The sequence below is a fragment of the Dendrobates tinctorius genome, unplaced genomic scaffold (genome assembly GCF_039654945.1).
Source record: "Dendrobates tinctorius isolate UK_male_01 unplaced genomic scaffold, ASM3965494v1 ptg000035l, whole genome shotgun sequence".
In the NCBI taxonomy this organism is placed as follows: domain Eukaryota; kingdom Metazoa; phylum Chordata; class Amphibia; order Anura; family Dendrobatidae; genus Dendrobates; species Dendrobates tinctorius.
This window is the reverse complement of record NW_027361703.1, coordinates 9,373,856-9,400,342: the sequence shown is the minus strand read 5'-3', so window position 1 is coordinate 9,400,342 and position 26,487 is coordinate 9,373,856. Positions and strand designations below refer to the sequence as shown.

The window sequence follows — 26,487 nt, the reverse complement described above, 5'->3', positions numbered from 1 at the left end:
GCTTGCTGTGGTGCAAAACCTACTATTCAGCCACCCCTAAACAGTGTTCACAAGCAGAAATGGTAGCAGTGGGCCCAGACATACATGAAGACTAATTTTCATACAGTCTTGTTTACTGATGAGTGTCGAGCAACCCTGGATGGTCCAGATGGATGGAGTAGTGGATGGTTGGTGGTTGGCCACTATGTCCCAACAAGGCTGCGACATCAGCAAGGAGGTGGAAGAGTCATGTTTTGGGCCGGAATCATGGGGAAACAGCTGGCAGGGCTCTTTAAGGTTCCTGAAGGTGTGAAAATGACCTCTGCAAAGTATATCGAGTTTCTGACTGACAGCTGTCTTCCATGGTATAAGAAGCAGAAATGTGCGTTCAGGAGCAAAATCATTTTCATGCATGACAATGCACCATCTCATGCTGCAAAGAATACCTCTGAGTCATTGACTGCTATAGGCATAAAAGGAGATAAACTCATGGTGTGGCCACCATCTTCCCCTGACCTCAACCCTATTGAGAACCTTTGGAGTATCATCAAGCAAAAGATCTATGAGCGTGGGAGGCTGGTCACATCAAAACAGCAGCTCTGGGAGGCTATTCTGACTTCATGCAAAGAAATACAAGCAGAAACTCTCCAAAAACTCACAAGTTCAATGGATGCAAGAATTGTGAAGGTGATATCAAAGAAGGGTTCCTATGTTAACATATAACTTGGCCTGTTAGGATGTTTTGGAGTTAAATAGCTTTTTTGTTCAGTGAACAAATGCTTAATGCTGCAAATTCCACAAATGAACATTTTCAGTTCTTTAAAACATATCAAATGTTTAGAAATTCTACTGTGCTTAATAATTGGGAACAATGCATTTTGAGTTTTTATTCATTTTGGAGATTATACTGTTATCATTGGGAGGTTTCTTCAATAAAATTTAATGTATACTCTAACAGGTGACGACTTTTATAAGACTGACTGTCATTTGTACCGACTATTTAGGAAAATCATAGAAAAATATCATTTGCATAATAATTTGGAACACAGTGTAGCTGGTCTGCATAGAAGAAAACTCTATAACTAACGATCAGCTCATGGGTCATATGACTATTTAAAGAGAGGAGGAAGTGGTTACCAACTAACATCAGATGATCAGCCTAAAAGAAATTGCTAGGAAGAGACTGACTAAGCTCTTGCTGGACCTAAAGGAAAGAACAACATTTAAATTTCAGTAGACCCAGAGCTGCCTCAATTCCCTTAATGATTCAAGACAGTACCTCCTTTTCTATGAGGGCCTCAGGACCATTAAGACCGGACTTGTCCGGAAGTGACTTACTGCAAGAAAGCAGCGTAACACTGGCATTCACTTCTGTAGTCTTAGTTTTCCCCCCAACCACTATTTCAGCAGAAATGGTAAATGGAGATGTAAAAGTGGAGGAAATGTACACACTCTGGTCATCTCGCTCCACAGGGGAATGCTGCTTTTTTGAATTGAGTAACATTTTTGGCATGAAATGGACAGACTTTAATGTAATGATCCGTAAGACCACAATGAAAACATGCCCCCATCCCGGGGTGAATTGCAGGCAACCTAGCATGAGAGGACACCCCCCCGACAGCATGGGTTTGTCAGACAGCACCTGTGTGTTCTCCTACCTAGGAAGAAAGAACAACAGGGGGCAGAGTTGGTGTATGTCTCTCCCTGCATTGACCTTAGAGTAGCATATTGCACCAGAGAATCATGAAGTCTAGCTGACAGACCTTGACAAAATGATTCTAAAGTGCAGGTTCATTCCATTGTCAGTTGCCCATCTCTGGAACTCTGTGCAGTACTCCTCAGCCGGAGGGTCCGCTGGTTTACTTTTTGGAGTTTAGACTCAGGAAGTGAGACACCATCAGGGTCACCATACACCAGGGCCAAAGTCACAAAAACCCATCCACAGACTGCAAAGATGGAGAGTTGTTTAGCAATGAGAAGGTCCAGGACTGGGGATCACGCCTTACAAGGGAGAATACAATCTCCACTTGTTGTTCCTCACTCACTGAGGAATAAGGGCACAGCCTAAAATATAATTTGCAGGCTTCCTTGAAAACCATAAATTTATCTCACCATCCAGGGAGAGATATTTTGGGTTTTGGTTGAGCCAGGGAATGAGCCGAGACCAAGAACCCAGACATCTGCTGAAACTGCTGCACCATCTGTGACAGCAAATCAGTAAACAAATCCGTGAGGGTCTAAATCTGGCATGCAAAAGCTTCAGATTCAGCCATATGGATTCTGGAAAATGATGCAGGTAGGTTATAATGTCACAAGTATGACCGGTGGATTACAGAGCATATGAGTACAAAGGGATGTAAAATGGAGAGTAAGACACTAACGGTCGAGAGCGGAGGATGGGACACCTCCTGACACAAACCTACACTTGTCCCTAAGCTTACCTAATGCCCTATGCAGGTCATTCCCCCCACCGCCGTCATGTGCCCAGTCCCTGACTGTCACCTCTACTAACCCTGGCTAGTGCATTGGCAGGCAAGGATGCTAGCCTAACCACTGCCAATAATATTACATAGGAAAAGAGGCTAACATGAGACAGACAAAAAGGATACTACTCAGTTCAGAATCTGTTGCTAAGCTCTACTGCAGCAGAGTAAACTGCATCAGGATAACCAAACTCCAACAGCAGCGATACCACTGTCAAAGGAGATCTCCATACATCTAGCTGATCTGCATAGAAGTAACTCTATGAATGACAATCAGCTGATGGGTCATGTGACTATTTAAAGGGAGCTGGGAATGGTTACCAACCAACATCAGCTGCCTAGCCTAAAAGGAGCTGCAAGTAAGAGACTGACATTATATCTTGCTGGACCCAAAGGAAATAAGCAACATTAAAATTTCAGCAGACCTAGAATTGTCACGGCCCAAATCCCTTATTGATTCATGGCATTTCTCTTTTGTTCATTCATTTTGCACTTTGCTAACTGCTAAAAATAAACTATTAACTTTAATATTTTTAAGTCAGTCTTGCTTTGCAGCTTCTTTTTCCATACCTGTACCTATATGTATATATATATATATATACAGTCTTGCTCAAAAGTTTACATACCCTGGCAGAATTTTTACTTTCTTGGCCTTATTACAAAGAATATGAATGATAACACCAAAACTTTTTCTCCACTCATTATTAGTGGTTTGGTGAAGCCTTTTATTGTGAAACTACTGTGTTTTCTCTTTTTAAATCATTATGACAACCCAAAACATCCAAATGTCCATGATCAAAAGTTTACATACCCTTGTGATTTTTGCCTGATAACATGCACAGAAGTTGACACAAATGGGTTTGAAAGGCTACTAAAGGTAACATCTTCACCTGTGACCTGTTTGCTTTTAATCAGTGTGTGCATAAAAGCTGAGTGAGTTTCTGGAAACAAGAGAGACTCTTGAATCTTTCATCCAGCCACTGATGTTTCTGGATTGTGAGCAATGGGGAAAGCAAAAGAATTATCAATGGATCTACTGGAAAAGGTAATTGTACTGTATAAAACAGGAAAGGGACACAAAAAGATATCCAACAAATTGATAATGCCAGTCAGCAGCGCTCAAACTGTGATTAACAAATGGATAATCAGGAGCTTTATATAAACAAAACCATGGTCAGGTAGACCAACAAGAATTTCATCCACAACTGCCAGGATAATTGTCCAGGATGCAAAGAAAAACCCACAAATAACATCAGCTGAAATACTGGACTCTCTTAGAACTAGCAGTGTGGCTGTTTCAGAATGCGCAATAAGGAGGCACTTGAAGAAAAATGGGCTGCATGGTCGAGTCACCAGAAGAAAGCCATTACTGCGCAAATGCCACAAGGTATCTTATTTACAATACACAAAAGAGCACAGAAACAAGCCTCAAAATTTCTGGAACAAGGTAATTTGGAGTCATGAGACAAAAATTGAACTTTTTGGCCACAACCATAAACATTACTTTTGGAGAGAGGTCAACAAGGCCTATGATGATAGGAACACCATTCCTACTGTAAAGCACCGCAGGGAATCGCTGATGTTTTGGGGATGTGTGAGCTACAAGGCACAGGAAACTTGGTCAAAGTTGAAGGAAAGATAAATGCAGCATTTTATCAGCTATTATCGGCCCGGAATCTGCGCATGGGACATACTTGGATGTTCCAACATGATAACGATCCAAAACACAAGGCCAAGTCAACCTATCATTTGCTGCACCAAAACAAAGTGAAGAGTTCTTGAGTGACCATCTCAGTCTCCTGACCTCAATATCATTGAGCCTTTCTGGGGAGATCTCAAGCGTAGAGTTCATGCTAGACAGCCAGGAATTTACAGAAACTGGAGGCTTTTTGCAAAGAAGAGTGGGCAGCTTTATCACCTGAGAAAATGAAGAATCTCATCCACAACTACCACAAAAGATTTAAAGCTGTCATTGATGTTAGAGGGGGCAATACATGGTGTTACGAAATGGTGTATGTGATCTTTTGATCAGAGTCATTTGGATGTTTTAGATTGTCGTTATGATTAAAAAAGAGAAAACACAGTAGTTTGACAATAAATTGCTTCACCCAACTACTAGCCATGAGTGGAGAAAAAGTTTTGGTGCTATCATTCATATTCTCTGAAAAAAGGCCAAGAAAGCAAAAATTCTGCCAGGGTATGTAAACATTTGCGCACAACTGTGTATGGACATATATAAAGTAAAATCTGAGACACATTAAATGTATATTTTTATTTCTGGATTTGGATACCAGTATGAAATTATCTACAGATTCTAACCCAAACTTTATTTCTGCCTTGGATTTAAAATAATGTTACCATTTTCCAGCACTTTTAGCTTTGCAGTGAAAATTCAGCATAATGCTGTATATGAATTTCAGCTAGAGTATGTCAACATCAGGGATTGTACCTGACACCAGAAAGAGTTCACTGAATATCCACATTTACTGTTTATTGCGGCCTATCTCTTTTTCATAATGTTACAAGATCTTACAGATTATCAACAAATTAGTCTTATTGTTTATGTGCAGGATGAAAGGCATTGAAAATGAATATGTTATCATCATTATTATTTGTGTGTAAAGCAAAGTATAAAAAGCTAGTATTTCAAAAGAGTCGTTATGATGAAAGGAAGTGGCCAGGCGTTGCTATTAGAGCTTACACCACATTACCATGTGTTAGTACTAAAATCATATACTAATGTATTCTATACAGATGGATGAAGGCTGGCTGGATGATGAAAGGAACGAATTCTTGGAAGAGTTAAATATGCAAATACTGGAGGAACAGCGTCATGAAGCAATGCAAGACCCAGCTAATGAAGTGCAACAGGTAAAAGTTTGTATACAACCCTTTTATTTTTATTATTTGCACCATAAAAAGAGAAAAACATCAACAACTCATTACTTTTCACAATAGATACAGATGATTTATGAAGGACAAAATTTTTTATATTAAATTACAACATTGCTCTGTCCCAAGCTTTCTTTATTTGGAAAGTGTATCTCCTGTGTGCACAGGGTACATCTTTCTATCAATAACAATGTTCTCATACTTTGTGACAGATATAAAAATAATCAGCTTTCAAGCATTTAGGTGGAATAAACAGGCTACTAAAAAAGCAATATTTTTAGGCTTTGTTTAGGCAATAACTCTGGAATGCTCCAATGTATTCCAGTGATTCTGAGATTGTTTTTTCGTGACATATTGTACTTTATGATCCTGGTAAAATTTCTTCGATATCACTTGCTTTTATCTATGAAAAAAATGGAAATTTTTCCAAACTTTCGAACATTTTGCAATTTTCAAATTTTAATTTTTGTGCCCTTAAATCAGAGTTATGTCACATCAAACAGTTCATAAAAACCATTTCCCACATGTCTATATCTCACAATTGAACAGAATTTGTGGGGCCTATATGACAGAAAATACACAAAAATGACACCATCGTAAAATCTGAACACCTCAAGGTGCTCAAAACCACATTCAATAAGTTTATTAATTCTACAGTTGCTTCACGAGATCTGAAGCAATGTGGAAGGAAAAAACTAACATTTAATTTTTTTCACAAAAAATTACTTGAAACACAAACTTTTTTTATTTTCACAATGGTAACAAAAGAAAATTTACCAAACAATTTGTTGTGCAATTTCTCCTGAGTACGCCGATACCCCATAGCACTGTTTGGGCTTGGAAGGGAAGGAGCGCCATTTCACTATAAAATTTGTTGGCATAATTAGCGTATGCCATGATGTGCCGAAACAGTGGAAATTCCCCACAAGTGACCCCATCTTGGAAACCATACTCCTCAAGGATTTTATCCAGGGGTATAGTGAGTATTTTAAACCCACAGGTATGACACAGAATTTTATAACATTAGGTTGTCATATTCAATATACCGTCACTAGTGTTGAACGCATGTACTCGTTACTCCAGTTTGCATCGTGTGCTCTGGTATGCACCAAAAATCGCGGTTACTTGAGTGACATGCTCGAGTCCCCAACCCGCATGTTTTGTGGCTGTTAGACAACCAAAAAAATGCAGGGATCCATGATACGCCATACATACCCAACCACCCCATGCAAACTCGAGTAGCAAGTACTTGTGCTCAAAACTAGCCATCATATCATCATCATTTTTTTCTTTTGAAAAAAATCCAATTCTAACTCCCACCCTAACACAACCCCAACCCTAACCCCAACCCAAACTGCAAACCTAACTGCAACGCAACCCTAACCATAGCCCTAACCACAACTCTTATCCCAACCCGAACCACAATCCTAACTGCAAAGAATGGAAAAAATATTATTTTTTTTCTAGCTAGGGGGGTGGCAAAGGTGGATTTTAGTGACTTTTTTATTTTGATCACTGTCATAGAGTCTATCACAGTGATCAAAAGGATCCAATAGGAAAAATTCCCTAAATCTTCATATTTACTGCACCTACGCCCACCATTATTTTCCAGGAAGATGACGTGGAGGGCCCAGAGACAGATCAGAAGGGCTCAGGGATGGACGTGGTACTGGGGATGGTTCGGGGGACCCCATTTCTCTCTTCGCTGATATGCTAGATCATATCAGAGGAAAGAGAAACAAATTTTAAATCAGACTTTTTTGTGATAGCCATTATTCAGTGAATAATGGCAATTATGTGACAAGGGACCGCAAAAACTGCCCCTGATCATGCTCTCCAGGATCTCAGTTACCCCAGGTAGCCAGGACCACGGAGATTTTCCAACGCTGTGGATTGCTATACCCTTATTTCTCAACACCGTTAAAAAGCTGCATTGAGGAATAAGCACCCTTAACCGCCACCGTTAAAAGGCATATCGCCAGTCGTTAAGGGGTTATACAAACCAGTTAAAACTAGAATAAGAGCTGCAAAGTATCAATGTCATTTTCATCATTTGTTTACATATTAAAAACTTCAGTTTAGGAATTGTAGACTGGTCCTAGAATTTACAATGTTAATTGGTCCCCGGGATTTCCGTTCTGAGATAAAACTGTTTCAACTTGATAAAATAATTCTCTGAAAAACTCACAATATCAGCACAAAATAAGAAAAATGCAGAATAAGGTGAACTGTAGAGGTTTACTTTCCAGGACTACTTTTATTTTTCACTTATATGCTTGTAATTGAAGCTAAAAATCACGTTTGCAGTTGGGTGTCATTTACAAATTGTATACAGTTTGCCTTCTATAACCTCTGTGTTATGCATGAAAACTGAATGTGCGGGTAAACAAAAGTATTGTAAAAACAGTGCAACATTTTAAATGAAATCAATTTGCAAAATGATTTTTTTACCCTAAATAGATGCAACTAAGTAAATAATAAAGTCCTTAGATGTGTACAATCTCTTTAAGACACTGGGACTACTTTAGGGAGCTTCCTTGTTTTATTGAAAATAGAGGTCTTCAGAATGACTTATAGGGAATCTGTCAGCAGGTTTTTGCTACTTCATCTGGGAGCAGCATGCTGTAAGAAAGAGACCCTGATTGCAATGATGCAATTTAGTTTACTGAGTGCAGCGGCTCTGACACAATCAGTTTTTAGATGTAGTAGGTAGTAAAGATCAGAAAGCTAACCACACTCAGAGGAAGAGGCATTGTCAGACCACTTGGAATGAGGAAGCAAGTCTAGGCAGTGATAATCTCCTGGCAATAAAACATTCATTGTATGGAAACAACTGCACACAGCCTAACAAGTGATATGTGGTTGAAATCTGTGTTTCAGCCCCTACCTCATGCTGACCTCAGATTACACAGCAAAGGCCCGCTGACAGTTTCCCTTTGGCCATGTTTACACATTGAGTATTTGGTCAGTAGTTTATCTCAGTATATTTATGCCCAAACCAGGAGTGGGTGATAAATACAGAAGTGGTGACATGTTTCTATTATACTTTTCCTCTGATTGCTCCACTCCTGGTTTCGCCTTACAAATACTGACAAAATGCTGACTGTGTGAACATGGCCTTTAACTGAGAATCTGTCAGTGATCTTACTCTATAGCTAACAATCTTTAACTTTCTTCTTCTGAGCACTTCTAAGCTGATTTATATTATTAAGATAAACTTTAATGTGGTCATAAATTAATATAAAGGAGTTCAGGAGATGAAAGTTAAGAAACTAAACTCAGAACAGAATCACAGTTTGCTCATTCTGCAGAAAGACAGCCAGCAGATGTACTTTAACCCCTTTACCCCCAAGGGTGGTTTGCACGTTCATGACCGGGACAATTTTCACAATTTTGACCACTGTCCCTTTATGAGGTAATAACTCTGAAATGCTTCCATGGATCCCACTGATTCTGACATTGTTTTCTCGTGACATATTGTACTTCATGTTAGTGGTAAAATTTAATTCAAATAACTTGCGTTTATTTGTGAAAAAAAACGGATATTTGGTGAAAATTTTGCAATTTTCCAACTTTGAATTTTTATGCCCTTAAATCACAGAGATATGGCACACAAAAAACCTAATAAGTAACATTTCACATATGTTTAATTTACATCAGCACAATTTTGGAACCAACATTTTTTTGTTAGGAAGTTATAAGGGTTAAAAGTTGACCAGCGATTTCTCATTTTTGCAACACCGTTTTATTTTTATGAACCACATCACATTTGAAGTCACTTTGAGGGGTCTATATGATAGAAAATACCCAAAACTGACACCATACTAAAAACTGCACCCATCAAGGTGCTCTCAAAACCACATTCAAGAAGTTTATTAACCCTTCAGTTGCTTCACAGGAATTAATTGAATGTTTTAAAAAAAATGAACATTTAACTTTTTTTCATAAAAAAATGAATTCAGATCCAATTTTTTTTATTTTACCAAGGGTAACAGGAGAAATTGGACTGCAAAAGTTATTGTGCAATTTGTCCTGACTACGCTGATACCCTATATGTGGGGGGAACCACTGTTTCGGCACATGGCAGAGCTCAGAAGGGAAGGAGCGCCGTTTGACTTTTTCAATGCAAAATTGGCTGGAATTCAGATTGGATGCCATGTCACATTTAGAGAGCCCCTGATGTACCTAAACAGTGGAAACCCCCCACAAGTGACCCAATTTTGAAAACTAGACCCCACAAGGAACTTATCCAGATATGTGGTGAGAACTTTGAGCCCACAAGGGCTTCACAGAAGTTTATAACTTATAGCCGTACAATTAAAAAATCATATTTTTTCCACAAAAATGATCTTTTCACCCCCAATTTTTATTTTCCCAAGGGTAACAGGACCCTAAAAGTTATTGTGCAATTTGTCCTGAGTACGCCGATACCCCATATGTGGGTGTAAATGACTATTTGGGCTCATGGCAGAGCTCGGAAGGGAAGCAGCGCCATTTGACTTTTTTGGCTGCAATTGAGATCGGACACCATGTCGCGTTTGGAAAGCCCCTGATGTGCCAAAACAGTGGCAACCCCACACAATTGACACCATTTTGGAAACTAGATCCCCCAAGGAACTTATATAGATGTGTGGTGAAAACTTTGAACCCCCAAGGGCTTCACAGAAGTTTATAACGTACAGCTGTACAATTAAAAAATCATATTTTTTCCACAAAAATGATCTTTTCACCCTCAATTTTTATTTTTCCAAGGGCAACAGGACCCCAAAAGTTATTGTGCAATTTGTCCTGAGTACGCTGATACCCCATATGTGGGGGTAAACCACTAATTGAGCGCATTGCAGAGCTCGGAAGGGAAGCAGCACCATTTGACTTTTATGGCTGGAATTGAGATTTGACACCATGTTGCGTTTGGAAAGCCCCTGATGTGCCAAAACAGTGGAAACCCCCCACAAATGACAACAATTTGGAAACTAGTCCCCCCAAGGAACTTATCTAGATGTGTGGTGAGAACTTTGAACCTCCCAGGGCTTCACAGAAGTTTATAACATACAGTCATAAAATTAAAAAAAATCACAATTTTTCCACAAAAATGATCTTTTCACCCCCAATTTTTATTTTTCCAAGGGCAACAGGACCCCAAAAGTTATTGTGCAATTTGTCCTGAGTACGCTGATACCCCATATGTGGGGGTAAACCACTAATTGAGCGCATTGCAGAGCTCGGAAGGGAAGCAGCACCATTTGACTTTTATGGCTGGAATTGAGATTTGACACCATGTTGCGTTTGGAAAGCCCCTGATGTGCCAAAACAGTGGAAACCCCCCACAAATGACAACAATTTGGAAACTAGTCCCCCCAAGGAACTTATCTAGATGTGTGGTGAGAACTTTTAACCTCCCAGGGCTTCACAGAAGTTTATAACATACAGTCATAAAATTAAAAAAATCACAATTTTTCCACAAAAATGATCTTTTCACCCCCAATTTTTATTTTCCCAAAGGTAACAGGACCCTAAAAAGTTGTTGTGCAATTTGTCCTGAGTTCGCTGATACCCCACATGTGGGGGTAAACCACTATTTGGGCGCATGGCAGAGCTCGGAAAGGAAGCAGTGCCATTTGACTTTTTGGGCTGGAATTGGGATTGGACGCCATGCCGCATTTGGAAAGCCCCCACAAATGACACCATTTTGGAAACTAGACCCCCAAGGGCTTCACAGAAGTTTATAATGCCCTGGCGTGAAAATAAAAAAATCATATTTTTTCCACAAACATGATCTTTTAATCCCCAATTTTTATTTTCCCAAGGATAACAGGAGAAAATAGACTCCAAAAGTTGTTGTCCAATTTGTCCTGAGTACGCTGATACCGCATATGTGGGAGAAAACTACAGTATGGGCACACGTCTGGGCTCGGAAGGGAAGTTGTGACATTTTGGAATGCAGACTTTGATGGAATGGTCTGCGGGTGTCATGTTGCCTTTGGAGAGCCCCTGATGTACCTAAACAGTGGAAACCCCCAACAAGTGACCCTATTTTGGAAACTAGACCCCCTAAGGAACTTATCTAGATGTGTGGTGAGCACTTGGAACCCCCCAGTGCTTCACTGAAATTTATAACGCCAGGGCGTGAAAATAAAAAAATCATATTTTTTCCACAAGCATGATCTTTTAGTCCCCAATTTTTTATTTTCCCAAGGGTAACAGGAGAAATTGGACCCCAAAAGTTGTTGTCCAATTTGTCCTCAGTACGCTGATACCCCATATGTGGGAGAAAACTACTGTATGGGCACACGTCAGGGCTCGGAAGGGAAGTAGTGACATTTTGGAATGCAGACTTTGATGGAATGGTCTGTGGGTGTCATGTTGCCTTTGGAGAGCCCCTGATGTACCTAAACAGTGGAAACCCCCACAACTGACCCCATTTTGGAAACTAGACCCCTAAGGAACTTATCTAGATGTGTGGTGAGCACTTTGAACCCCCAGTGCTTCACAGAAGTTTATAACGCCCAGGCATGAAAATAAAAAAATCATATTTTTTCCACAAACATGATCTTTTAGCCCCCAATTTTTTTATTTTCCCAAGGGTAACAAGAGAAATTAGACCCTAAAAGTTGTTGTCCAATTTGTCTTGAGTACGCTGATACCCCATATGTGGGAGAAAACTACTGTATGGGGACACGGTCGGGGCTCGGAAGGGAAATTGTTGTGAGTTGATTTTCCCCTTCACCATTGAGGTCTGATGAACTCCCTCTTCTGGTGAAGGAATGTAGTGAGGCTGATTACCAAGCACCTGAGCAGGATGATGATGACTGGGTGACGGGAATTGCTGGCTGGATATAAGGCAGCCGACGCCCTTCTGCCTTGCTGGTGATTTCTCTGAGGGATTCAAGGAGACCAGTCTGATTCCTGCTCCTCAAAAGCTAAGTTTTCTGCTCTGTGTTTTGCATTTGTGTTTTGTTTTGTTTTGCCTTGTTTTTCTGGATTTCTGCCATTCCCTGCTGGGGTGAGCTGAATTCCTTTTTGCTCTGTCTTCAGAAAATACCTGAGTACTGATATAGTCTTTTTGAAGCCTAGCGTCTTCAGGGCTTTTTTCCTATCAGTCTGTTGGCTCTTGTTTTGATAGGGTTTTGCGGATTGCAGACAGCAGCTTTTCTATCCTGTCCTATTTAGTTAGCTTGGGCCCCATCATTTGCTCAGCCTATCTTTCTATCTGTGTTAGTGTTTTTTCATCTTGCTTCACCGTCATTATATGTTGGGGGCTGCCTTTTGCTTTGGGGTCTGCTCTGGGGCAGTTTAGATTTCCCTTTCTGTCTTTAGGCTATTTAGTTCTCCGGCTGTGATCGAGGGGTCTTGGGCACCGTAGGAACCCCCCACGGCTACTGCTAGTTGTTGTTGATAGGTTCAGGGGTCTGCAATCCGATAGCTGCCAACTTCTCTGGTTTTCAGGACTTAGCTAGTATTTCTGTTTTTGCCTCCTACGGTGACTCATTCATAACAGGAAATAGTGACGTTTTGGAATGCAGACTTTGATGGAATGGTCTGCGGGTGTCATGTCGCGTTTGGAGAGCCTCTGATGTGCCTAAACTGTTGAAACTCTCCACAAGTGACCCCTGTTATGAATGGGTCACCAAGGAGGAGAGCGCAATAGGCTATGCCACCAGAACACCAGAGAGGTTGGTCGCTCAGTGGACTGCAGACCCCTGATCTTAACACAACTAGCAGTAGCCGTGGAGCATTGCTACATTGCCCTAGGCACCTCATCACAGCCGGAGGACTAACTAAGCCTAAAGACAGAAAGGTGAAATCTATACTGCCCCGGAGCAGATACCCAAAGGAATAGACATCCCCCAAACATATATTGTCGGTGAGACAAGATGAAGCACAAACACAGACAGAAAATAGACTGAGCAAATGATGGGGCCCACACTGACTAGATAGGACAGGACAGAAAAGGCACTGTCTGCAATCACGCAAAAACCCTAATAATTCCAACATGACTGATGTACAAAAATACTGAGGTTTGAACAACTTCGCCCCTACTATATCAGCACTCAGGTGTGAACTTTCGGCTAGAAACAGGCTAATACAGCAGGGGACTGAGCAAACAAACACAAGATGCAAAAATACAGGGCAGGAGCAAGCAGCCCCAGGGGGAGCAAGCTGACCCCTGACAGCAAGGCAAAAACAGATGCAAAGGGTTTAGCAAATGACACATAGCTGAAAAAATGCAGGATCAGGCAGCAGACAGAAATCCTCAGTAAGCAAAGAAAGGAGTATCACTGGCAGTCACTGAGAGAAGTCTGCTTGCTTATGTAGTCCCAGTCACAACCATCACTCCTCCAATTATCTTCTGCAGCTGTTGGGTTAACATCATGTTGACCAGCACCACTACCAGCAGTATCCACCAGAGGGAGCCTTGCCTCAAAAGTCGGATCAAGAGAGCTCACAACAGACCCCAGTTTGGAAACTAGACCCCCCACGGAACTTATCTAGATGTGTGGTGAGCACTTTGATCCCCCAAGTGCTTCGCAGAACTTTAGAACACCTGGGCGTGAAAATAAAAAAATCATATTTTTTTCCACAAAAATGATATTTTTGCCCACAATTTTTTATTTTCCTAAGGGTAACAGGAGAAATTGGACCCCAAAAGTTGTTTTCCAATTTGTCCTGAGTAGGCTGATACCCCAAATATGGGGGTAAAACACTGTTTGGGCGCATGGCAGAGCTTGGAAGGGAAGGAGCACCATTTGACTTTTTCAACGCAGAATTGGCTGGAATTGAGATCAGATGCCATGTTGCGCTTGGAGAGTACCTGATGTGCCCAAACAGTGGAAACCCCCCAATTCTAACTCCAACCGTAACCCCAACACACCCCTAACCCTAATCTCAGCCCTTACCCTAGTCCTAACCCTAACCCTAATCTCAGCCCTAACCCTAGCCCTAATGGGAAAATGGAAATAAATACATTTTTTTAATTTTATTATTTTTCCCTAAGGGGGTGATAAAGGGGGGTTTGGTTTTCTATTTATAGCAGTTTTTATGTTTGGCAGCTGTCATACGCTAAAAGACTCTTTTTATTGCAAAAAATAGTTTTTGCACCACCACATTTTGAGAGCTATTATTTTTCCATATTTTGATCCACAGAGTCATTTGAGGTCTTATTTTTTGCGGAACGAGTAGACGTTTTTATTGGTTTCATTTTCGGGCACATGACATTTTTTGATCGCTTTTTATTCCGAATTTTGGATCACAGAATGAACAAAAACCAGCATTTCATGAATTTCTTTTGGGGGGTGCGTTTACACCATTCCACGTGCGGTAAAATTGATAAAGCGGCTTTATTCTTGGGGTCAGTATGGTTACAGCGATACCTCATTTATGTCTTTTTTTATGTGTTGGTGCTTTTATGCAATGAAAACAATTTTATATAAAAAATAATTATTTTTGCATCGCTTTATTCTGCGAGCTATAACGTTTTAATTTTTTTGCTGATGATGCTGTATGGCAGCTCATTTTTTGCGGGACATGATGACGTTTTCAGCGGTACCATGGATATTTATATCCGTCTTTTTGATCGCGTGTTATTGCACTGTTTGCTCAGCGGTATGATAATAAAGCATTATTTTTTCCTTTGTTTTTTATTTTTTAAGGGGTTCGCTAAAGGGGTTAACTAATGGGACAGTTTTATAGGGCGGGTCGTTACGGACGCGGTGATACTAAATATGTGTACTTTTAATATTTTTTTTTATTTCCAAAAACTGAATTTATTAGGGAATATTTTTTTTTAATTTATTTAGCGATTTTTTATAAATTATTTTTACACTTTTTTTTACTTTATTATACTGTCCCAGGGGGGACATCACTGTCATGTGACAGATCGCTGATCTGTCACATCACAGATCGCTGTGACAGATCAGCGATCTGACACAGGCAGCGCAGAGGGCTTCCTCATGCCTGCGCTTTGCAGGCACTGAGGAAGCCGGCTCCCTGCAGGCCCCCAAAGGTCCCCGCTGCCATATTGGATCCGGGGACCTGCAGGGAAGGAGGCCCCCGGAGCAGCGCAGCACATTGCGCTGTTCCGGGGGGCTCAGGGAAGCACGGAGGGAGCCCCCTCCCTGCCGATGCTTCCCTAAGCCCCCAGTACACTGCAATCAAGTTTGATCGCAGTGTGTCAGGGGTTAACATAGTGCCAGGTGTCAGCTGTGATAATCAGCTGACACTCCGTGAGCGCCGCTGACCGCTATGACGTACTATGCCGTCCATGGGCATAGGGGTCCAGGTCCCATGGACGGGATAGTACGTCAGATGGCAGAAAGGGGTTAAGATGCCCAAGTGAGGTAGTCGAGGGCGAGCTTCTGTTACCACTCGCTTTGCATCCTACAGACAACACGTGTCCCAGTCTCGGTATATTGCTGTGTGTGGGGTATGGTTCCTAAAGAGGGATTCCTAGAGTCAGGAGAGGCTTGAAGTAAATGTGGTATGTATCGCACTTACTTCAGAGCTGCAGGCCTCTTCCGACTCCAGAAATCCCTCGTCTGGAACCAGTGCAGCAATTAATCCTGGAAACATAATATTCATAAAACAACCAAACTTAGTGAATAGCAGTATTTAGTGTATTTACAGGAAGGTATAGAAGCTAAGGTCCGATGCGTCATCTTACCTGGTTTTCGGTATGGGTAGCAAATCCCTTTTACTATCTTCTCTAGCTCTAGGGATAGGGAATCTTCTCCTTTTCTAGCAGTATATCTGGATTTCATCTTACTCTGCCCCTTGGAGTTTGAGTCCAATTTCTCCTGCAGCTGTGCAGGCAGAATGTGTCCCCAGACCCCAACGTCTAGCTCGAGGTTCCCAGGCAAGAAAAAAGGGGGACTCATGTAGAGGGGTTCTCTGGTAATCCACGTTAGGCTCACACTGTCCTTTGCAGCCCTTGATCTCAGCCTGCTGCTTGTCACTGCTCACAACCCACTGAATTTGTCACTTCCTGTCCTTGATGCAAATTGTTAGTTCCCCCTCCCAAACTGAGCGGGCTATTACAATTAACCCTGTCTAAGCTAACTGCAGCCCATTGAGTGTTACCCTTTTATAACATACATGAACAACAAATACATTTAACCCTTTAGCATGTCAGTGAGCAGACCATCAGCTCCACAACTCCTACACTACTGTTAACTACAGACTCTTTAGTCAAACACTTCAAAACTTTAAACAAAGTACAAAACTGATTTTTAGCACAAAATAGATGCATTTAAGCATAAGGAAAAAAATCCTATAAAAAGCGTCCACATCCTTTAAAAATATAATTGAAGCAAGTATGTGGCGCTCCTGAGGGTTCAGTCGCCACAGAGGTACTGCACCTCCTCCTGAGGTGTGATACCCCACTATCGAGGTAAGGTGGAGATACCTGACCACACTCCACCACTCACATCCCACACGCACACCAGTAGTGTAGCAGAGCAACCTTTGTGGCTCCCTGCTTGGAACACAAAGAATGCTGAGAGGTGGGTGGGGCTTAGACTACACAAGAGAGCGGGAGAATATTAGGAAAAGGTCAGTTGGTGAGAAAAGATCCCCAGAAAGGCATGGAGTGAAGGAAGTGCTGCAGCAGACTCCTGTGACCTGGAGCAGCTGGCACAGGAAATAGCCATAGAAAGCATGATTCATCAGAGGGAAGATAGTGTAGTACAGAAAGTAAGGAGAAGAGAACTAAGGACTAGGGTCAGAGCAGAGCCCTTCCTCAAGTTTGAAGCGCATGGCTGGAGTCCGGTCTCCGAGGTTGTACGGATACTGATGTTCCTGCAGCAGAAACCGGAGGAATAGTTTAGGAGTCGTCATCACTTTATTCCCATCTAAGACTTGGGAGCACAATAGCAACGTGGGTGAGCCGGGACATGATAGCAAGAAGTCCCCGAAGCAGGCTACAGCTGTCTGCTGTACAAGTGGAGTTCTAAGTAACATCAAGAAGGAGGAACTTGAGTTTAATACGCAACTACAAGTACTTCGGATTAGGCGTAGTGTGGAGACGTTCAGAGAAGGCACATGTTGGATAAGTGCTGGAAAGGTGTACTTTACCTTGCCTGGGAGTTGGCTGAGCCCCTGACCTGGAGGACAAGGCACTGAAGCGGGCAACTTTGCACACCAAACTGTGAGTAAAGCCTTTGGAACTACATGCCCTTGTATCCTCCACTTATTCCTGCGCCTTGCACCCGGCTCTGCTACATCTACTTCTTTACACCATCTCCCAATTTTCCAACCTCATCTACTCTGCCCTGGGACTACAGATCCACCTGTGGGGAGCTTCAACATCATTGCTCCACCACACCAACTGTCCCAGAGAAGCAACCCTGCAGCGCTGGTCTAACTGACCAGAAACCACAGGTGGCGTCATGAATCATCCACTTATAAACTTTAATCAGCCACATTTCACCCACTTTTACATGGACGCCCAGGGTCACAGACCGGGTCACCGCTACTGTGACACTTCCCTCTGAGATACCGGCCTGGTACCGAGTACCCCACTGCCCTGGCGGGTGATCCTAGTACTTACAGATAAATTCAGTTCCTTTGAAGTGATGTACTTTGCACACAGTGTAGCCAAAAAAATGCAATGTGTGACAGACTCAGCTTCTGCTGAGCCGATTTTTTGAGTGGACCTTCTGGGTCGTGGCACCCACCCACCGAGGGCGAGCTTACCTTGTGAGAAACCACCCCCTATACAGGGAGCGTCAGGGGCAAGACCAAGGGGGTGAGCCACCATGACTGCTGGGACCAGACGGCCGGCTCAGGGGAACACTATGTGCAAATGTCTGATGACAAGGACAAGCAGGAAGCAAGACAAGACAAGAGGTAAGTTCAAGGTATCTTCATTAAGAACTTCAGGATAACATTCAGTGCGAACGTGAAAACAAGCAACATGGCAGGGTGCGTGCGTGGGCACGCCAAGGTCCATAGCATGGTACGGGCCAGGAGGCATGCCTGGGTACAGGTAAAGGCACAATGGCATCGGACTCCGGACAGCTGGCAACGATCGACACGATCAGGGCATCTGGCTGTGGACATCAGCTCCGGACATCAGGCCGCAATCATCAGGCCTACAATCTCTGGCAGCGATCGGCAGGTTCCGGGCATCTGGCAGGCAAACCAGGGTTCAGGCAAGGAGGCATGACAGATCTCCAGGCATGGTGCATGCTAGGGAACATGCCGAGGTCCAAGGCAGGATTCCAGGCAGGATGCATGCTAGGGGCACACCAGGGTCCAGGGTAAGGTGCAAGGCTAGATTCGTGTGTAGGGACACACCAGGGTACAAAGCAAGGTGCAAGGCAAGATGCGTGTGTAGGGGACACGCCAGGGTTCAAGGCTTAACAAACGAGACAGGGCGCATGTGTAGAGACATGCCAAGGCACAAGGTACAAGACAGAAGGGTTCAAAGTACAACAAGCAAGACAGGGTGCGTGTGTAGAGACACGCCAAAGCACAAGAAACAAAGCAGAGTCCTGCGCGTGCAAAGAGACACGCCAGGGTCAGGGTTCAAGGCAGAGTCCTGCGCATGCAGAGGGCACACCAGGGTTAAGGTTCAAGGCAGGGTGCCTGCTAGGAGCCACGCCAAGGTTCAAGGCAGGATGCGTGCTAGGAGCCATGCCAGGTTCAAGGTAGGGTGTGTGCTAGGAGCCACGCCAGGGCTCAAGGCAGGGTGCGTGCTAGGAGCCACGCCAAGGTTCAAGGCAGAGTGCGTGCTAGGAGCCACACCAGAGTTCAAGGCAGGGTGCATGCTAGGAGCCACGCCAGGGCTCAAGGCAGGGTGCGTGCTAGGAGCCACGCCAGGGTTCAAGGCAGGGTGCGTGCTAGGAGCCACGCCAGGGTTCAAGGCAGGGTGCGTGCTAGGAGCCACGCAGGAGGCACGCCTCACTGGCCAGTGCACACGGCTGTACACAAACACGAGGCACGACCAAGGCACAGGAGGCGGCGAGGGAACCCACGCCGGGGTTCAGGGAAGGCAAGACAGGGAGCGAGGCAAGGCAAGGCAGGGAGCAGAACACGGAGAGGAACAGAGACAGAAACACAGAGTCAGATCAGAGCGAGAACAGAGCTAGCAGCGGAGCGTAGGCCGAAGCCCAGAGTTGGGCCAAGACAGAGCCTTGGGACTTGTCAGGAAACGAGACATAGAACTAGCAGCGGAGCGTAGGCCGAAGCCCAGAGCCGGGCCAAGGCAGAGCCTTGAGACTAGACATAGAAATGTGCAAGAGAGCACAATAGAACAAAGTACGGAAAACCAGGCTGAGACAAGAAACTTGAGAGGTACTACAAGGCTCAGAATAGCAAAAACCAGACATGGCGAAACAGGCAAGGCAGAGAACAGAGGAAGGACTACAAGTCAAAGAATAGCTAAGGTGAGACATAGCAAAACAGGCTAAGGCAGAGAACAGCGGAAGTACTACATGGCAAAGCAAGGCAAGGACAAACATGGCACGAGAGACAACACAAGACATGGCACGAGACAAGAGGCAGAGTACTAGCACAGAGCATGTGCAGAGACGCACGACAGGGCAGAGTGCAGGGGCACAGAATACAGGGAGCGACCAAGCACACCAAACAGCCATGCAGGGAAGCAACACAATAATCAGGCCCTCACCATAGGGAGGGGCGGTCTGATATAGCACCATAGCACCAGTACTTCTGGATCAAGACCAGGGGAGAACTTCCAGTTCAGATCCTCCAGGATCACAGAGAGCAGTCACATGACCAGGGATTCCAGACATGTAGAGATGATTGCAGAACCAGACAGCGCTGGAGCCTAGGAAAGGTCACATGATCAGGGGTTCTTGGAACACAGAGATGATCACAGAAGGCAGAGCAGAAACGCAGGCATCTTGCAGCCTAACAGTCATGAGGTGAGTGTGCACACTGCTCTAGGGAACATGCAGGATAGCAGACATAAGATGCGCGTGCACACCACTCCAGGGGTCATGAGACAAAACAGACATGGCGGACGTGACAGTACCTACCTCCTTAAGCCCCCTCTTACCGGGGCTGGAAGAAAAAAAAAATGTATTCGGCAGAAACCAGAGTTTAGCACAAACACTCCAAACAACGTTGATCCGACATCTGAAACAAGCACCTGCACCGGTCAAGATACAGGAGCTCAGGACGAGACACGGAGATCCAGTTGGGAGGACTGTGGGTAGACAAGAAAATCTTCTTACTCTGGTTGCCATCATTTCCAAACGAGTTCAGAGGACAAAGGCCGGGTCTGATTCACATCAGAAGAGTGGCCGGGGTACCGCCATTTTCCAAGCGAGTTCAGAGGACATAGACCAGGTCAAATTCTTCATCAGAAGAGAGGCCGAGATACCAGCGGAGTCCAGGGCCTGATTAACTGTGACGGACTCAGCTTCTGCTGAGCCGATTTTTTGAGTGGACCCTCTGGGTCATGGCACCCTCCCACCGAGGGCGAGCTTACCTTGTGAGAAACCACCCCCTATACAGGGAGCGTCAGGGGCAAGACCAAGGGGGTGAGCCACCATGACTGCTGGGACCAGACGGCCGGCTCAGGGGAACACTATGTGCAAATGTCTGATGACAAGGACAAGCAGGAAGCAAGACAAGACAAGAGGTAAGTTCAAGGTATCTTCATTAAGAACTTCAGGATAACATTCAGTGCGAACGTGAAAACAAGCAACACGGCAGGGTGCGTGCGTGGGCACGCCAAGGTCCATAGCATGGTACGGGCCAGGAGGCACGCCTGGGTACAGGTAAAGGCACAATGGCATTGGACTCTGGGCAGCTGGCAACGATCGACACGATCAGGGCATCAGGCTGCGGACATCAGCTCCGGACATCAGGCCGCAATCATCAGGCCTACAATCTCTGGCAGTGATCGGCAGGTTCCGGGCATCTGGCAGGCAAACCAGGGTTCAGGCAAGGAGACATGACAGATCTCCAGGCATGGTGCATGTTAGGGAACACACCGAGGTCCAAGGCAGGATTCCAGGCAGGATGCATGCTAGGGGCACACCAGGGTCAAGGATAAGGTGCAAGGTTAGGTGCGTGTGTAGGGGACATGCCAGGGTACAAAGCAAGGTGCAAGGCAAGGTGCGTGTGTAGGGGACACGCCAGGGTTCAAGGCTTAACAAACGAGACAGGGCGCATGTGCAGAGACATGCCAAGGCACAAGATACAAGACTGAAGGGTTCAAAGTACAACAAACAAGACAGAGTGCGTGTGTAGAGACACGCCAAAGCACAAGAAACAAAGCAGAGTCCTGCGCGTGCAAAGAGACACGCCAGGGTCAGGGTTCAAGGCAGAGTCCTGCGCGTGCAGAGGGCACGCTAGGGTTAAGGTTCAAGGCAGGGTGCGTGCTAGGAGCCATGCCAGGGTTCAAGGCAGGGTGCGTGCTAGGAGCCACGCCAGGGTTCAAGGCAGGGTGCATGCTAGGAGCCATGCCAGGGTTCAAGGCAGGGTGCGTGCTAGGAGCCACGCCAGGGTTCATGGCAGGGTGCGTGCTAGGAGCCACACAGGAGGCACACCTCACTGGCCAGTGCACATGGCTGTACACAAGCATGAGGCACGACCAAGGCACAGGAGGCGGCGAAGGAACCCACGCTGGGGTTCAGGGAAGGCAAGACAAGGAGCGAGGTAAGGCAAGGCAGGGAGCAGAACACGGAGAGGAACAGAGACAGAAACACAGAGTCAGATCAGAGCGAGAACAGAGCTAGCAGTGGAGCGTAGGCCGAAGCCCAGAGCCGGGCCAAGGCAGAGCCTTGGGACTAGTCAGGAAACGAGGCATAGAACTAGCAGCGGAGCGTAGGCCGAAGCCCAGAGCTGGGCCAAGGCAGAGCCTTGGGACTAGACATAGAAATGTGCAAGAGAGCACAATAGAACAGAGTACGGAAAACCAGTCTGAGACCAGAAACATGAGAAGTACTACAAGGCTCAGAATAGCAAAAACCAGATATGGCGAAACAGGCAAGGCAGAGAACAGAGGAAGGACTACAAGTCAAAGAATAGCTAAGGTGAGACATAGCAAAACAGGCTAAGGCAGAGAACAGCGGAAGTACTACAAGGCAAAGCAAGGCAAGGACAAACATGGCACGAGAGACAACACAAGACATGGCACGAGACAAGAGGCAGAGTACAAGCACAGAGCGTGTGCAGAGACGCACGACAGGGCAGAGTGCAGGGGCACAGAATACAGGGAGTAGCCAAGTAGACCAAACAGCCATGCAGGGAAGCAACACAATAATCAGGCCCTCACCATAGGGAGGGGCGATCTGATATAGCACCATAGCACCAGTACTTCTGGGTCAAGACCAGGGGAGAACTTCCAGTTCAGATCCTCCAGGATCACAGAGAGCAGTCACATGACCAGGGATTCCAGACATGCAGAGATGATTGCAGAACCAGACAGTACTGGAACCTAGGAAAGGTCACATGATCAGGGGTTCCAGACATGCAGAGATGATTGCAGAGCCAGACAGCGCTGGAGCCTAGGAAAGGTCACATGATCTGGGGTTCTTGGAACAGAGAGATGATCACAGAAGGCAGAGCAGAAACACAGACATCTTGCAGCCCAACAGTCATGAGGTGAGTGTGCACACTGCTCTAGGGAACATGAAGGATAGCAGACATAAGATGTGCGTGCACACCGCTCCAGGGGTCATGAGGCAAAACAGACATGACAGACATGGCGGACGTGACACAATGGAGATAATCTCCCCTGGTGTCCAAAAGAACAGCTCACTCATCCTGGCACAGGTAGAAGTCAGTACAATACATTGTATCCTGTGTCATGCGAGTGTCATGCGAGTGTCTTGCTAGTTCAATCCGATTTTTCACACCTAGCATCCGATTTACATCCGAGTGCAATGCGATTGCTGATTGCAATGTGATTTTAACATGAGCTTTTACATACAGCAATTCCCTGTCATTTACACATCATTTTCAAAGAAAATATTCATCAAAACACAAACACATATACAGTTACATCCATATATATTTGGACAGAGACATTTTTCTAATCTTGGTTCTAGACATTACCACAATGAACAATAAATTTTAAACAAAACAATTCAGATGCAGTTGAAGTTCAGACTTTCAGCTTTCATTTGAGGGTTTCCACATTAAAATTGGATGAAGGGTTTAGGAGTTTCAGCTCCTTAACATGTGCCACGCTGTTTTTATAGGGACCAAAAGTAATTGGACAGATTAAATAATTGTAAATAAAATGTTCATTTCTAGTACTTGGTTGAAAACCCTTTGTTGGCAACGACTGCCTGAAGTCTTGAACTCATGGACATCACCAGACGCTGTGTTTCCTCCTTTTTGATGCTCTGCCAGGCCTTCACTGCGGTGGCTTTCAGTTGTTGTTTGTTTGTGGGCCTTTCTGTCTGAAGTTTAGTCTTTAACAAGTGAAATGCATGCTCAATTGGGTTGAGATCAGGTGACTGACTTGGCCATTCAAGAATATTCCACTTCTTTGCTTTAATAAACTCCTGGGTTGCTTTGGCTTTATGTTTTGGGTCATTGTCCATCTGTAGTATGAAACAACGACCAATCAGTTTGGCTGCATTTGGCTGGATCTGAGCACACAGTATGGCTCTGAATACCTCAGAATTCATTCGGCTGCTTCTGTCCGGTGTCACATCATCAATAAACACTAGTGACCCAGTGCCACTGGCAGCCATGCATCCCCAAGCCATCACACTGCCTCAGCCGTGTTTTACAGATGATGTGGTATGCTTTGGATCATGAGCTGTACCACGCCTTCGTCATACTTTTCTCTTTCTATCATTCTGGTAGAGGTTGATCTTGGTTTCATCTGTCCAAAGAATGTTCTTCCAGAACTGTGCTGGCTTTTTAGATGTTTTTTAACAAAGTCCAGCCTAGCCTTTTTATTCTTGTTGCTTATGAGTGGCTTGCACCGTGCAGTGAACCCTCTGTATTTACTTTCATGCAGTCTTCTCTTTAAGGTAGATTTGGATATTGATACGCCTACCTCCTGGAGAGTGTTGTTCACTTGGTTGACTGTTGTGAAGGGGTTTCTCTTCACCATGGAGACTATTCTGCGATCATCCACCACTGTTGTCTTCCATGGGCGCCCAGGTCTTTTTGCATTGATGAGTTCACCAGTGCTTTCTTTCTTTCTCAGGATGTACCAAACTGTAGATTTTGCCACTCCTAATGTTGTAGCAATTTCTCAGATCAGTTTTTCTGTTTTTGCAGCTTAAGGATGGCTTGTTTCACCTGCATGGAGAGCTCCTTTGACCGCATGTTTCCTTCACAGCAAAACCTTCCAAATGCAAGCACCACACCTCAAATCAACTCCAGGCCTTTTATCTGCTTAATTGAGAATGACATAACAAAGGGATTGCCCACACCTGTCCATGAAATAGCCTTGGAGTCAATTGTCCAATTACTTTTGGTCCCTTTAAAAACAGGGTGGCACATTTTAAGGAGCTGAAACTCCTAAACCCTTCATCCAATTTTAATGTGGAAACCCTCAAATGAAAGCTGAAAGTCTGAACTTCAACTGCATCTGAATTGTTTTGTTTAAAATTCATTGTGGTAATGTCTAGAACCAAAATTAGAAAAATGTTGTCTCTGGCCAAATATATATGGATCTAACTGTATATGTACACAATTCAAGTGCACGTTCAGTAAAATCACACAAGCATACAATTGCAGCATACTGCAACTTTTTTCCAGTCTGATCATGATCCGATCCGAGCTGAAAAAAAAAACGCAGATGAAGACACAATCATACAATAACATTGGTCCGAATTCAATCTGATTTTTTATTGGATTGCATTCGTCCTATTTCATTGCAAGTGGGAATGAGCCCTATTTGTACAATTCTGTTTTCACTGTAATCCTTCACATTCCCAAAGGAGTATATATTTGATATACATCCACAAATAAACAATGTCTATATGAAAAACAAAGATATGAACACCATTTCTATAAAGTAGACGATTATTCACTGTAAAGAGTCATATAATAAAGTAAACTCTAATGCTAGTGGCACTTTAACCCCTTCATACCATGACCAATTTCTGTTTTTTTCATTTTTGTTTTTTCCTCTTCTTCCAAGAGCCATAACATTAATAATAATAATTAAATAATAATAATAATTTTATTTCTATAGCGCTAACATATTCTGCAGCACTTTACATTATAGAGGGGACTTCTACAGACAATAGACATTACAGCACAGCAATAAACACAGATCAAAACAGATACCAAGAGGAATGAGGGCCCTGCTCGCAAGCTTACAATCTATAATGAAAAAGGGGAGACACGAAAGATGGGTGGTAACAATTGCTTTTATTGTTCGGACCAGCCATAGTGTAAGAATCGGGTGTTCCTGTTGCTGCATGAACCAGTTAACAGTCTTAATATGTAACAGTACAGACACAGAGGGCTATTACATGCACAAAGCATGTGAGAACATGATAAGAGAAACCTGGTTATGGTAAAAAAATTTGAATGGGCCACACAGGGATATATAGGTTAATGCATTGAGGCGATAGGCCAGTCTGAACAAATGCGTTTTTAGGGCACACTTAATTAAAACTGTGGGGATTGGGATTAATCGTATTAGCCTGGGTAGTGCATTCCAAAGAATCGACATGGCACATGAAAAGTCTTGGAGACGGGAGTGGGAGGTTCTGATTAATGAGGATGCTAACCTCAGGTCATTAGCAGAATGGAGGGCACGGGTAGGGTGGTAGGCTGAGATGAGGGAGGAGATGTAGGGTGGTGCTGAGCCATGGAAAGCTTTGTGGGTGAGGGTAAAAAGTATACACTGAATTCTGGAGTGGATGGGTAACCAGTGTAAGGACTGGCACAAGGTAGAGGTATCGGCATAACGATTGGTGAGGAATATGATAACATTTTTATTCTTCCATCAATGTAGCCATATGAGGGCTTCTTTTTGCAGAACAAGTTGTAATTTTGCATGACACCATTCATTCTACCATGCAGTGCACTGGAATACTTTAAAAAAGCGCATTGAAATTGCAAAAATGCAATTTCGCAAGTTATTTTTTTTATTTATTTACCGTGCTCATTTTATAATAAAAAGGACCTGACAATATGATTTTCCAGGTAAGTTTTAGTATGCAGATATCAAACACGCATA

At 43.9% G+C, this 26,487-nt stretch overlaps 1 protein-coding gene across 1 annotated transcript in view; it reads left to right on the top strand.

Moving 5' to 3' along the window:
• PDZRN4 (PDZ domain containing ring finger 4) overlaps positions 1–26,487 on the top strand; it is a 332,607-nt gene that overhangs the window by 292,992 nt on the left and 13,128 nt on the right. The window contains exon 7 of the mRNA XM_073573259.1: positions 5,217–5,333. Within this exon, the coding sequence (XP_073429360.1) occupies positions 5,217–5,333 (117 nt within the window). The remainder of the gene's footprint in view (positions 1–5,216; positions 5,334–26,487) is intronic.